A 14,137-nucleotide genomic window follows, 5' to 3' on the forward strand; every position below is an offset into this window, starting at 1 on the left:
AAGCTAGACATATACCTTGGTGCGGTTTCAGGCACGGCTTGGGGAACGCAGAGTCCAGACGTAGCAGAAAATTATGTCAAAAACTAACAAGAGAAAGCTCTGGAGGATTCTGGGACATGAAAGTAGACAGTGATGTGCCTAAAACTCCCTCCAGCAGAGCGCTGCAGCTTTGTTGTATATTGTGTAAAGAATTCAAAGGGCCAATTAGATAAGGCGGCAGCGGGAGGCAAGAAATAAAAGAAGTGTTACTTTTTAACTCGAGGATAATGTGTTGCTTCGGTGAAAAGTCTTATTCATTACTTGTACGTGGTTTAGTGGTTATAGCATTTCTGCCTTGTAGTACTGGGGGTCCCCGGTTTAAATCCTGACCAAAACTTTAGGCATGGAGTTTGAATTTCTCAGTGCTTGCGCGGTTTTACTCCCACACTCCAAAGACACACTGGTAGGTTGTGGTAGTAAAGGTTTGAAAAAAAAAAACAAAAAACAAACCCTGCAAGGTAATGGCATAATGTGCTAGTATACATTGCATTCCAGCAACAGGGCTTTTTTTCCCTCAGAGAATAGGTACAGGAAGTCCCCTTTTCCGAATCATCCCTTTGACTCCACCCCCTACCCACCTCCGAGCACCATTCCTTGGTTTCACCCCTACCCACCTCCAAACACTGTTCCTTGGTTCCACCCCTATCCACCTCTCAGCACCGTTCCTTGGTATCACCCCTACCCACCTTTCCTTGGTTTCCCCCCTACCCACCTCCAAGAACCATTCCTTGGTTTCACCAATACCCAACTCCAAACACTGTTCCTTGATTCCACCCCTACCCATGTCCAAGCACTGTTCATTGGTTTCACCCCTACTTACCTCCAAACACCGCTTCTTAGTTTCACCCCTACCCACCTCCAAACACTGTTCATTGGTTCCACCCCTATCCACCTCTCAGCACCGTTCCTTGGTATCACCCCTACCCACCTTTCCTTGGATTCACCCCTACCCACCTCCAAGCACCGTTCCTTGGTTTCACCAATTCCCACCTCCAAACACCGTTCCTTGGTTCCATCCCTACCCATGTCCGAGCACCATTCCTTGGTTCCACCACTACCCACCGCCAAACACCGTTCCTTGGTTCCACCCCTATCCACCTCTCAGCACCGTTCCTTGGTATCACCCCAACCCACCGTTCCTTGGTATTACCCCTACCCACCGTTCCTTGGTTTCACCCCCTACCCACCTCCAAGCACCATTCCTTGGTTTCACCAATACCCACAAACGCCATTCCTTGGTTACACCACTACTGACCCTTTTAGAGAATACAGAACCAAGTATAATTTTGTGGTGTTAAGAAATTTGCATTGAATTTGTTGATGTCAACAAAAGCAGTAAAAAAAATCCTGTGCATCCAGTAACAATAGACCCCTCCAGCAACAGTAGAATCCCATGAAACAATAGACCCCCGGCAGCAACAAAAGTTCTCACCACAGCCAGCATCAATAGGCCCTACAGCAGCCAGCAACACAACCCCCCCTCCCTCAACAGTAGATATCACCTAGCAACAACTGACCCTCCAGTAACAAATAGATTCACCACCAGCAACAATAGATCCCCCACAAAAATAGATCCTTTCCAGCTACAACAGATCCCCCCCGCAACCAGCATCAATAGACCCTGCAGCACACCCCAGCACCCCTTGCCAATACATACATTTAGTGCTTTAGGTGCCAGAACTGCGTTCCCGCTGAAAAAAAAAAAAAAAAAAAAACGCTGACTAGCACATTATGAAAAACTTACCTTGAAACGAAGTCCTCCAGTGGCTCGCTGTTAATGCTGCAGATGCTTTCATCTCTATCGGATCTTTCTTCTGGGCTACGGCTGCTTAAATGCCTGAGCCACAATGACATCATGGCCATGGCACAAGGCTCTAAGGGAATGAGATGGGTATGCCATTCCTTCAATGTGCATGCGCGGATGACGTCAGCGGCGCAGTGTACTTTTTTATCTTCCTAAACAGCGCACGTTCTGGAGATATTCATTTAACCTACAGGTAAGCTTTATTATAAGCTTACCTGTAGGTAAAAATAAAAATACTGCCTTCACTACCATTTTAACATGACCATTGTACCATGTTCTATGAACTCGTAGTGAACTATCCCCTTGTGATAAAAAAAAAAAAAAACACACCAACGTGAGCGTACGAGGGTTCACATTCTGTCCGCATACGTCCTTTGAGTTTTTGGCTACTCACTTCTTGCGTCATCGTCGACATCTTTTTTTCCCCTCCTTAAACAGTCTGTGCCATTCGAAAACACTTGATTTTTTTCATGGAATGTTCACCATAAGCCCATTAACAGAGCTAAAGTTTCACTCGCACTTTTGCCAATTTTCACACAAAATTTGATGTTAATTCGCTGCTGCAGATTCCCATTATTTATTTTCCGCCAACAGCGTAACACACACATTTTATTTTTTACTTCCACTACTCGATAAAGACTGAACCACCTGGTGCAAGTTAGAACATGTCAGAACACGCTCGAAGGTGAATGGCTGTGCGACTCATCACAATAGTGCGGTGCAGGGGGCATTCCAGGAATTAAATTGTCACACCTTGCGTTTTAGACCAGAACCTTGTTGAAGCATACCCCCCAGGTATACCTTACATCAACAATACATGAAAACATACCTCCCAACTTTCTGAGATAGGAATGAGGGACAACCATCAGCAAAAGTATTTAGGCACACCCCCTGCCACACCCCCATAAAAGAGAATTGTGCAAAAAAATGATTGGTTAAACCCACAGTTTTTACCACTACTATTCCTTTACACTGTCTTTTGGACTTTACTAATGCAACAATCTAGAAATTGGATGAAAGGTTTAGCATTGGGAAACCCTTTAATAGAGAAGTAGTGCATTTTATATAAAACAATATAGATCAGACCAAAATGAGGGACACATGAGGAGAAAAGAGGGACAAAGGGACTTTGATCTGAATGAGGGACAGTCCCTCGAAAATCAGGGACAGTTGGGAGCTATGTGAAAACGTAAATGGTTCAGTTATATCAAAAAACACACCCAAACCAGGCTACTCCTTCATTGTAACAAAATAAAAAATATACAGCACCGCCTGCAATTATTTAACACAATCTGAGTGAGCCCAAAAACTTTGCCTAATTAACCAGCATCAATCAGCACCTCTAAGATTTTTTAAAAGTACAGTTTTAATAGATAATCCTTTTAAAAAACACTTTGCTGCCATTCAAATACACCACACATTAATAACTAAATACACTGACTTTTTAGGCACCAAAATTCCATAAAAAATACAAGTTGATTAGGATTTAGTTAATATATTACCAACTGATGGTGTGCAAAAGTGTATTTGTAACAGGGCCTCCAGTTTTGTGGTCTGAAATGCTGTTCCTTTACATGTTTTGTACTTTTAAATGCTGTAATTTTATATTTAACCACTTCAGGACCGGAAGGTTTTACCCCCTTAATGACCAGGCCATTTTTTGCAATTTGGCACTGCGTAACTAACTGGTCTTGCAATGCTGTACCCCAAACAAAATGTATGTCCTTTTTTTCCCACAAATAGCGCTTTCTTTTGGTGGTATTTGATTACCTCTGCAGTTTTTATTTTTTGTGATATAAATAAAAAAAAAGACCTGAAATTAAAAAAAAAAAATTAAAATAAAATTTTCTACTTTCTTATAAAAGATATCCAATAAACTCAATTTTTGTTATACATTTATGTATGTTATTTTTGGCAGTCTAAACACGTACAGGACCCCAAAAACCAATCACTGCCTTCAGGCTTTCTAAGGGCATAAATTGTTTTTACTCCTCTATCACACCTATCGCAGTTTCGGAAGCAATGAAATGCCTACATAGTACAGAGCCTTCCCAAATGACCCCTTTGTTGCAAAGTTTTGAAAATTTAAAAAAAAAAGAAAAAAAAAAAAAAAGGACTGTTTGAACCGCTACCAAAAAATGTAACTGCTAGTGCTAGCAGAGATCAGGCCTGACTCTGCTAACACTGCGGGTTAGTGTACTGTGTATTGGAAGTGACAGTAATCTGCTGATACTGTACTTCTTGGGGGATGGGCAGAGGGGCGGAGCTGATCCTGCTAATGCTGCATTTTAGGAACACTATACTAAACTATTGGGGATGCTAACATAGTTCTGATCAGAGCAAAGATATTAATCTGTTCAGACACTATACTAGTAATAGAGGAGTTTAGTGTGTGTGTGTCACTGACAATCAAAGGGTTAAAATGTATTACTAAATATGCAGCGGGCAATGTGACGCTGTCCTGTATTGACGCTAACTAACGTTAACGCTAACTGATGTCACCTGTGACACTAATACAGTGATCAGAAAAAGATCTGTACACTATAATAGTGGCACTGTCACAGGGCAATGAAGTGGTTAACTGCGAGTGATCAAGGGGTTAAATCTTTATTAGGGGATATATGGCGGGTACCCTAAACCTATCTGGGACACTAACTACCACTTACTGCCTCTCACACTAACTGAAGTCACAAGTGACACTAATACAGTGATCAGCCAATTATCTGTATACTGTGTTTAGTGTAAACTGACAGGGAGTGAAAGGGTTAACTGGGGGGGTGATCAGGGGGTTAAATGTGTGCCTATGTGTACTGATGTCAGTGTAGTGCTTGTGTACTCACTGTCTGATGCTCTCTCCTCTCACGCTGGGACCGAAAAAGGCTCCAGGAGAGAAGATCGCTTCATTTCCTGCGCCTGTGTTTACATTACACAGGCACAGGACACTCTGCAATTGGTCGGAACCGATCACCAGGTCCAGGCCAAAAATCCTTGGCCTGGACCGGATGACTGATCAGTTCTAAACTTGTACCATTTGACTGGAATTTTGGTGCCTAAAATGTCCATGTTTTTAGTTAATAATATATTAGTAAAATTTGGGATGTGGCACCTTGCTTACTAATCTTGCACCCACACCTGCCACCAGTGGCGGCCGGCCGATAGGGGGCGCAGGGGCGCCGCCCCCCATAAAAAAAAGAAGAAGATTAAAAAAAAAGTGTCTATTTTTCGCCCACTAGGGGCGCCGGACTTAGTGCTGGGTATGGGGGGGTGGCGTTTTTGACCCCACCCTCGGCCAGCAGAGGCGCCGATTGGCGCTCTTCAGGGGGTCATCTGGACTTTTCAGATGTCCGGGCTGTGATTGGTCCAGACTCAAGCCTGGACCAATCACAGTAGGACATGGACCTGGTGACGTGACGCGTGGGGGCGGGAAGACAGGACTCGGAGGACGGACGCGTGAGTAGAGAGCCGCCCGCTTTAGATCGCCTTCGGTCACGGTGGTGAGTCACTCCCAGGCAGCCGACTCGAGTCAGTCCACCAGACCAGTCCCGCTGCTCAGCCTCTCACCGCATCATCGCGGCCAGGCCCAGGCAGGCCGCAGGCGCCGCGCCGCGAGTACTCCCGCACCCGCAGGCCGCACCTCAACTGGTCACTCCCAGACAGCCGATGAAGGGGCACTTTGAAGGGGGCACGCAGGCTGATCTCTGCATTGGGGACATGTACACTGGTCACTGCATTGGAGGCACGCACGCTGGTGATCTCTGCATTGGGGACATGTAAGCTGGTCACTGCATTGGGGACATGTACGCTGGTCACTGCATTGGGGACATGTACGCTGGTCACTGCATTGGGAGCACGCACGCTAATCTCTGCATTGGGGGCATGTATGCTGGTCACTGCATTGAAAGGGGGCATGTATACTGGTCACTACATTGAAAGGGGGCATGTATACTGGTCACTACATTGAAAGGGGGCATGTATACTGGTCACTGCATTGAAAGGGGGCATGTATACTGGTCACTACATTGAAAGGGGGCATGTATACTGAACACTACATTGAAAGGGGGCATGTATACTGGTCACTACATTGAAGGGGCCTGTACTGTGGGGTTTGTGCTAGGGGGCCTGTACTGTGGGATTAGTGCTAGGGGGCCTGTACTGTGGGATTAGTGCTAGGGGGCCTGTACTGTGGGATTAGTGCTAGGGGGCCTGTGCTGTGGGATTAGTGCTAGGGGGCCTGTACTGTGGGATTAGTGCTAGGGGGCCTGTACTGTGGGATTAGTGCTAGGGGGCCTGTACTGTGGGATTAGTGCTAGGGGGCCTGTACTGTGGGATTAGTGCTAGGGGGCCTGTGCTGTGGGGTTAGTGCTAGGGGGCCTGTACTGTGGAATTAGTGCTAGGGGGTCTGTACTGTGGGGTTTGTGCTAAGGGGTCTGTACTGTGGGGTTTGTGCTAAGGGGTCTGTACTGTGGGGTTTGTGCTAGGGGGTCTGTACTGTGGGGTTTGTGCTAGGGGGTCTGTACTGTGGGGTTTGTGCTAGGGGGTCTGTACTGTGGGGTTTGTGCTAGGGGGCCTGTACTGTGGGGTTTGTGCTAGGGGGCCTGTACTGTGGGGTTTGTGCTAGGGGGCCTGTACTGTGGGGTTTGTGCTAGGGGGCCTGTACTGTGGGGTTTGTGCTAGGGAGCCTGGACTGTGGGGTTTGTGCTTGCGGGGTTTGTGCTTGAGGGGTTTGTGCGGGGTTTGTGCTAGGGGGTCTGTGCCACTCTCAGTCAGTGTATCCCATAATAGGGTGTCTCTCACAGTATATCCTATAACAGGGCCCCTGCTCCCTATTATGGGATATACTGGTACTGATGGACCCCTTAATATGTGATATATTGGGAGAATTTGTTCACGCAAGCAAAATACAGGGGACAAAATGGGTGGAGTCTATAAGGGGTGGGGCTTCTGAGAAATGGGAGGGGTCAAAATGGAAGGCCGGGGTCTTGCGCCCCCCCCATCTTAAAACTTCACCAGCCGCCACTGCCTGCCACCCTGTGACAGTGTTGACAACCGTTAGTATTTTTGCTGCTAGCCAGTAAAAAACAGGCACTTTTCTCCTGCCAGTAAATGCCAGTGACAGGAAAAAGGATGCCAGTTAAAAATATGGCTGTGACGTTCGACTTGGTCCAAAGTTCCGTTCCAAAACCAGCCGAGAACATCCCAGGGCCTGCTACAGTGTGTTCCGGTGGTGCCAGTGGGGGGTTGGTTCTGGAGGAGGCAGTGCCTGAGCGTGTCCTATGATCTCATGGTTCAAGGGAGCCAAGCCAAGCAGCCGGAGCCTTGTTTGTGGGTCTGCGGGACGGGAGCAAGGCAAGCCGGGAGCGGGGCTGTCAGTGTTATTTGAACTGGAGTGGACTAAAAGGACCACTTGGCATGGAGAGAGATGGTCACTGACTCAGGAGGGGACGTGTCGTGCCGGTGAGGTGTCATCATCTGTACTGCAGTCAGTGTCACTGTGAGAGTCAGTTTCATGTGTGTGTGCCGCCTATTGCAATTTCTTCCCCCCAGGAGTCCTGTTCCTGAACCACTTAGGGTCCTTTCACACGGAGCGGACCATTTTTTGATCAGCTCCGGGACTTTTTTTTTTTTTACGGACACGGATGACACTTGTGTCATCCGGTCTGTATGTCCATTTATCCTCCCATCCAATTGCGGATGATAAAACGGAGATAATACATGTCAATGGGATTGCGGATGTCAGCGGATAACACCGCTGACATACGTTTTTGCGTCCGTTCCGTTTTTTTAAACTGAAGAAAAATAGGGTTCTCTTCCGTTCCAAAAAACGGAACTGATCGGAAAGGACGCAAATTGGATGTCAGCAGATGGTCATCCGCTGACATCTGCAATCCCATTTACATGCATTATGTCCGTTTTTCATCCGCAAAAAAAATGGGATGAAAATAGACTTCCTATAATCGTAAATAAAAAAATATTTTTTTTGCCTTAATATCTACCTTAAATCACATCGCTAGTTGCATATTGTACTTGTTTGTAGGATAAATACTGAAATTTGCACATAAAACGGTCATTTTGTAATTTTTTGAAATGGCAGTAAAAACTTGGCTGTGCCAGGAAATGTTGGGTGTCGTGTTAGTAAATTTCAGCCTGGTAGGTTGGCAACACTGCCGTGTCATGGTGCCTTCTTTTTTTATTCAAATACATCACCTTGGATATATAGGGAGTATTGCACAGTCAGATCGGAATAGACTTCAATTGCTTGTAATAAATGGCCAATATATATATATATATATATATATATAAGCCCTCAAAGAAAAAGACATAAAAGCACTCTATTTGACTGAATCAAACCATCTGAAAACCAGAATTTCTGTGGACAAACCATCAAAAAAGTGCACCCCCCTCACCAGAGGACTACACGTTTCAGCCAAGTTGAGTCAAAAGCCCTTTATTTGATTTCGTTTTTGCTCAGATCCATCACTTCCCTCTCCCCTTCCTGCCCTTAGGGTTCACCCTAATTATGAACCTGTTAAAAGAAAAATATTCTTCTGAAGTCTCCCCGAACATGCCCACCCTCAGGCTGATGGCCACTTTTTATTTTACTCATTGTCTTTTTAAATATGTGCACACTACTGTACAATACCAGGATTGAATGTTCACAGCTGCAAAATGCAATGTAACTATATTTTATGTTTATTTTGGAGACTCTCTTAAATTAAAAAAAGCGCATAGTCACCTGGTCATGGGGGCAACATTCCGATCTTCGGATGCCCATCACACTTGACTCAGCTAAGTACGGAACTTTTGTGCTGGTTTTTTGAGGGGTTACTTTGATAGATTTTCCTGAACAACCCCATCTTCTGAGGCAACACCATTTCATAACATCAGTGGAGCCATTTAGCCCGTTGGATGTGCCCTAATACTGTATGTACTGGTGCTTCTGCTACATACTTAACTTCTCTATTATTAATAGTTTAGCCCGCTGGATGTGTATACAGTAAGCTTTGGCTACTTACAGAACGTCCCTGTGCTGTAATACTCTATGTACCACGCTGAGCCAATCACGGCAAGCTGTGTATTCTATTAATGCATACAAAGCCTGCTCGGATTGGCAAAGGTTGTCTAAGCCCGCCTCTCTGACTCAGACAATCCGAGTAGGCTTTGTATGCATTAATAGAATACACAGCTTGCCGTGATTGGCTCAGCACAGTAAATAGAGTATTACAGCACAGGGACGTTCTGTAAGTGGCCATAGGTACTGTATACACATCCAATGGGCTAACATTTTTAATAGGGATGTTCTGTAACTAGCTGAAGCTACAGTACCTGGCGTATTAGATAACCCCCGATTTTTGGGGTATCTTTTTTTATTATAAAAAAAGTCGTCTTATACGCCAGAAAATACATTAAACCAAATTGCACCGTTCCCCGTGGGAACCCGCAAAATTTTTTGACCGCCCGCAGCAAAGGTAAAACCGCCAGGCTCCCGCAAGATTTGCATTAGGTCCTGCGGGAGCCCAAACCCAATGCAGCCCTCTACCGCACACCACGAGTTGCTAGGAAGATTAATCCTTTATTAACATACGTCAAAAGGTACACAGGATATGAAAAAGAAAGCATAAAATTAAAATGTATTTAAACCCAAAAACAAAATAAACTGGGGTTGATTTACTTAAACTGCAGAGTGCAAAATCTGGTGCAGTACTACATACAAACCAATCAGCTTACAGGTTTTATTGTCAAAGTTTATTTGAACAAGCTGAAGTTAGATGCCGATTGGCTACCATGCATAGCTGCACCAGATTTTGCACATTCCAGTTTTGGTAATGCAGCCCCAAAGTAAAATATTTCAGTGGGTCAGTCCTTTCATGTGGTGGCTGCATGTTTTCCTTTGTTCAAGCTTATATACGCCTTTGTTTTTTTCATACCAACTTCCTTAGTGTAACAATGTTGATTCACTCTACTGTATCTATAAAAAAGCAGGGTTGTCACTCAAAAAACAGGGTTTCTCAACCAGGGTTCATTGGAACCCTTGGGTTCCTCCAGAGGCTGCTAGGGGTTCATTGAGCAGTGAGCAATTTCTGCCTCTCAGATTATTTCTCATTGACACCATTAATCTTTTTAGCTATCTGTAAGGGGGGGGGGGGGGGGGGCAGGGAATTCTTCCTAGTGATCACACGTGTAAGGAGCATTCTTCCCACTGACCATCACACTAATTCACTAATTTACCATGGACTTGTAGATATAGTAATTATAGCAGGGGTTCCTTGAGACCAGAAAGTTATTTCAAGGGTTCTTCTGTGTTAAAAAAAAGTTTAGAAAGACTGCTCTAGAGCAAGATTACAGAACACCTTCCACTCTCTCATTCTCCATAAACTGGAAGGGGGGTTCTGTAGCCCACAGAGTGAACTGAAAGACAGATGCTTGAGATTTCATTTCAGTACCCTAGAAGTTTGTCCTTTTTGCTATCCATTGTGTTGATTGCTCCCGAATTGCTTCCCCCTCCGCTAATCTATTTGAACATGTGATTCATAGATTACTATAATGTGTAGATAAAACCCTTATGTATGTTGACATATATTTGCAAATTGTTAATTCACACTACTTTTAGTTACCACAAGGTGTATTTATACTCTTTAAGAAAGTTTGCTACACATCTGGATCCTGAGGAAGCCCAAACTATGTGTGAAACGTGTCGATACATCACATTGTAGGATGTGCTGCAATACACCTTTTAGAGATTGTATTTTTATGTGTTGGTTTTATCATATTGTATATAATAAACTTTATGTATATTTTTTATAACTGGTTTCTTACTTAATTTATGTTTTTGAGCACATCAAACTCCCCACTGTCCTCGTCCACAGGGCCTTCCCTGCGAGACTAGGTCTACTACTTGCATTCTAATTGACTCCATTGATCTTTTTACCCATCTGTAAGGGGGGGGGGATTCTTCCCGGTGACCACAAGTGTAAAGTGGGGTACACACTAAGAAAATCAGGCGAACGATTGTCCGATTTTCCTCATTGTTTCACAGCAAATCAGAACCAATGAAAGAATTTTCTTACGAAAATTTGTGTGAAAATTCTCGTAAGACAAATACTTTTTTTTTTGCTGTTTATTGTTTCTGATCATGCGCAGTCTTTTTCTGATTTTTCTTGTACAAAAATTGTACGAAAGTGGTACACATTAAATGAAAATCGTTTTTTTCACATACGAGAAAATTTTGGATTTTTTTCGTATGAAAATTCTGAATCGTCTGTAGAAAGTTCTGTACGCACTATACGAAAATCATACGAAAATTCTTTGGACGAAAATGTTCGCTCGATTTTCTTATAGTGTGTACGAGCCTTAAGGAGCATTCTTCCCACTGACCATCACACTAATGTAACATGGACTTGTAGATATAGTAATTATAGCAGGGGATACTTGAGACCAGAAAGGTATTTCAAGGGTTCCTCTCTGTTGAAAAAGTTGAAAGGCTGCTCTAGAGCAATACTACAGAACACCTTCCACTCTCATTCTCCATAAACTGGCAGGGGGGTTCTGTAGCCCACAGAGTGGGCTGAAAGACTGATGCTTGAGATTTAATTTCAGTACCCTCGAAGTTTTAAGGACATTTGTTTCCTATGACAATCAAGTATTTTGCTTTACTTGCAAAAAGTACAATTCGCTTGAGAAAAAAAACGAATCCAGCCACAAATCTCAAGGACCAATAAAATGAAATAAATTAAAATGTTTGTTTTTGGGTTTGAAAACACTTTAAAAATGTTACATTTGTTTCACTGGGCTGGTAGCACATAATGTGTAATCATACCCTCTTCCTTGTCAAGTGATATCTGTGGGTTTCTGATCTTTTTATTACTTTTAAAAAGGTGAATTCTGGGATAAGCAAATGTCTAAATACAATAAAATATTTATTTTTACTTGAATCTTGGTGTAGCCTCTGTGCAGAAGCTTCTTGTATTACAGACCGGTCACTGCTGCTCTCTCTTCTTGTGCAGGGTGACTGGTCTTGTCTCCACCCCCTCCTGTTGCTTTCTGTGGGCAGCCTGAAATGGGTGGAGCCTGCTGACCCCTCCCACAGTTCTGCTCACTGCACAGTCTATGCATAGCTCCCAACTGTCCCTGATTTCGAAGAAGTGTCCCTGATTTGGAACAAAGTCCCTCTTTCCTCCTCATTTTGGTCTGATCTATATAGCTGTATATAAAATGCACTAATCTGTCAAAAAGGGTTTCCCAGGGCTAAACCTTTCATCCAGTTTTTAATTGTTACATCTGTAAATACTAAAAGCCAATATAAAGGAATAGTAGTGGAAAAAAAACAAACACTTATGGGTTTAACCATACTTCTCCTTGTGCAGGGTGACTGGTCATGTCTCCATCCCTCCTGTAGCTTTCTGCAGGCAGCCTGTAATGGGTGGAGCCTGCTGGGCCCCTCCCACTGTTCTGCTCACTGCACAGTCTGTGCATAGCTCTCAACTGTCCCTGATTTCAAGAGCCTATCCCTGATTTGGAACAAAGTCCCTCTGTCCTTCTTTGCTCCTCCCTCCTTTGTCCCTCATTTTGGTCTGATCTATATAGTTGAATATAAAATGCACTATTTTTCTTTCAAAAAATGTTTCCCAGTGCTAAAATGTTCATCCAATTTCTGAATTGTTGCATGTGTAAACTTCAAGAGCGAATATAAAGGAAAAGTAGTGGTAAAACAAAAAAAGCACTTGTGGGTTTAACTAATCCTTTTTTTTTTTTCAATAATCCTCCTTTAAGGGGGCGGGACAAGGGGTGTGTCCTATGCCTACATACAGTTGCTAAAAGGTGCCCCTCATTCCCATCTCAAAAAGATGGGATGTATGGTCTATGTATTGACAGCCATTAGGTCATTGCTACTTTTTATAAGGTAATATATACAAGTGCACACAAAGTGGATTTCTATCATTTGATGCGATTAAGGCTACGTTCACATCTTGGCGTTGCTATTACAGGCGTTTTTGCAGGCGTTTTTAAGGGCATTTTTTGTGCAGGCGTTTTTAGATTGACTAGAGACCAATGAAAAACGCTTGTAATCTGCCCAAAAAGAAGCTCGTGTACTTTTTTGAGCGTTGCGCGTTTTGCTCACGGCGTCAAACCGCTCAGATGTGAACAGGGGCCATTGAAATGAATAGGATTTGTCTTGTTGGGCGTTTTGAGAGCTGAGCCAAGAGCAGAAAAAAAACCCCAAAACGCCTACATGTGAACGTAGCCTAAAGAATACACTGTATTTAAAACGGTAACTCCACTTCCGTGGGGGTAAAAAAAAAAAATCTGCAAATAAAGAAAAAACAATATAGCGTATACAATTGTGACACAAATCATATTGTAATTAAAGGTTATTAAAAATGACCTTTCCTTTTCAATCTGCAGCTGTTGTAATTTTATGAAAATGCAATATGGCCACCTGGAGGTGTTCTGTACACAGAATGTATACTGACCACACCCCCAGAAACATCATTTCCTGCTTGTGTGATTGGCTCACCAATTTTCCCAGAAGTCTGCCTAAGATACAAGTCAGATTTCTGGCATCCCCTGCAACAGAAATTTCATTTTTGGTGAGATACTCCCTATTGGAGCACATCTAAAGGGATGCAGGCCCAGCAGATTTCCTCAGAGCCCTGCAGGTGCACAGCGGATAGATAATCATGAAACCACTCCCATATGACCCACTCAGCACAGAGGCACAGAGGAACAAACAATGATTTCTTTAGAATAACAAAAAGGTAGGAATCTGCAACAAAGTTTGTTAAAATCCCTGCAATGTACAGAGATCACCCAGAGGGATGTTTTATCAACAAAAAGTGGAGTTACGCTTTAAATACATTTTTTTGTGCCTGGAGTTCAGCTCTAAATATTCCATTTTATTTGATTGGACACAAACAGAAAGATACTCAGACCTTTGCTTGGAGGATTCTCTGGCAGAGGCGGTGGGCTAGTTGGCACTTTACCCCTGGAAAGAGTCAGGTTGACAGTCTGTCCGGTGTTACGCAATGCAGCCACAACATCAGTATTGGACATGCCCTGGATGTTCATACCATCCACCTTGAATGTTAAGAAGAACAAAAATTCTAGTTAATGACAAAGAGGAAAAAAACAAAAAACATCCAAGCCTTTATTCTGGGGCATTGTTCTACATCACCTAAAGACAGCAAAGTACTGAGGAATGAAAAGGGTAACCTAGGGGCAGAGCCGTCTTTAACACAGGGCAAAAGGGGAAGCTGCCCTGGGCCCAATCATTGTTGTGGGGCCCAAAGCAGCTGCCCC

At 43.7% G+C, this 14,137-nt stretch overlaps 1 protein-coding gene across 4 annotated transcripts in view; it reads right to left on the reverse strand.

Annotated features, from left to right (window-relative positions):
* PATJ (PATJ crumbs cell polarity complex component) overlaps nt 1-14,137 on the reverse strand; it is a 483,060-nt gene that overhangs the window by 378,418 nt on the left and 90,505 nt on the right. For all 4 annotated transcript variants that reach the window (XM_082265149.1, XM_082265150.1, XM_082265148.1 and 1 more), the window contains exon 11: nt 13,771-13,915. In XM_082265149.1, the coding sequence (XP_082121275.1) occupies nt 13,771-13,915 (145 nt within the window). The remainder of the gene's footprint in view (nt 1-13,770; nt 13,916-14,137) is intronic.

The sequence above is a fragment of the Pelophylax lessonae genome (assembly GCF_965119305.1).
Source record: "Pelophylax lessonae genome assembly, chromosome: 8".
NCBI lineage: Eukaryota > Metazoa > Chordata > Amphibia > Anura > Ranidae > Pelophylax > Pelophylax lessonae.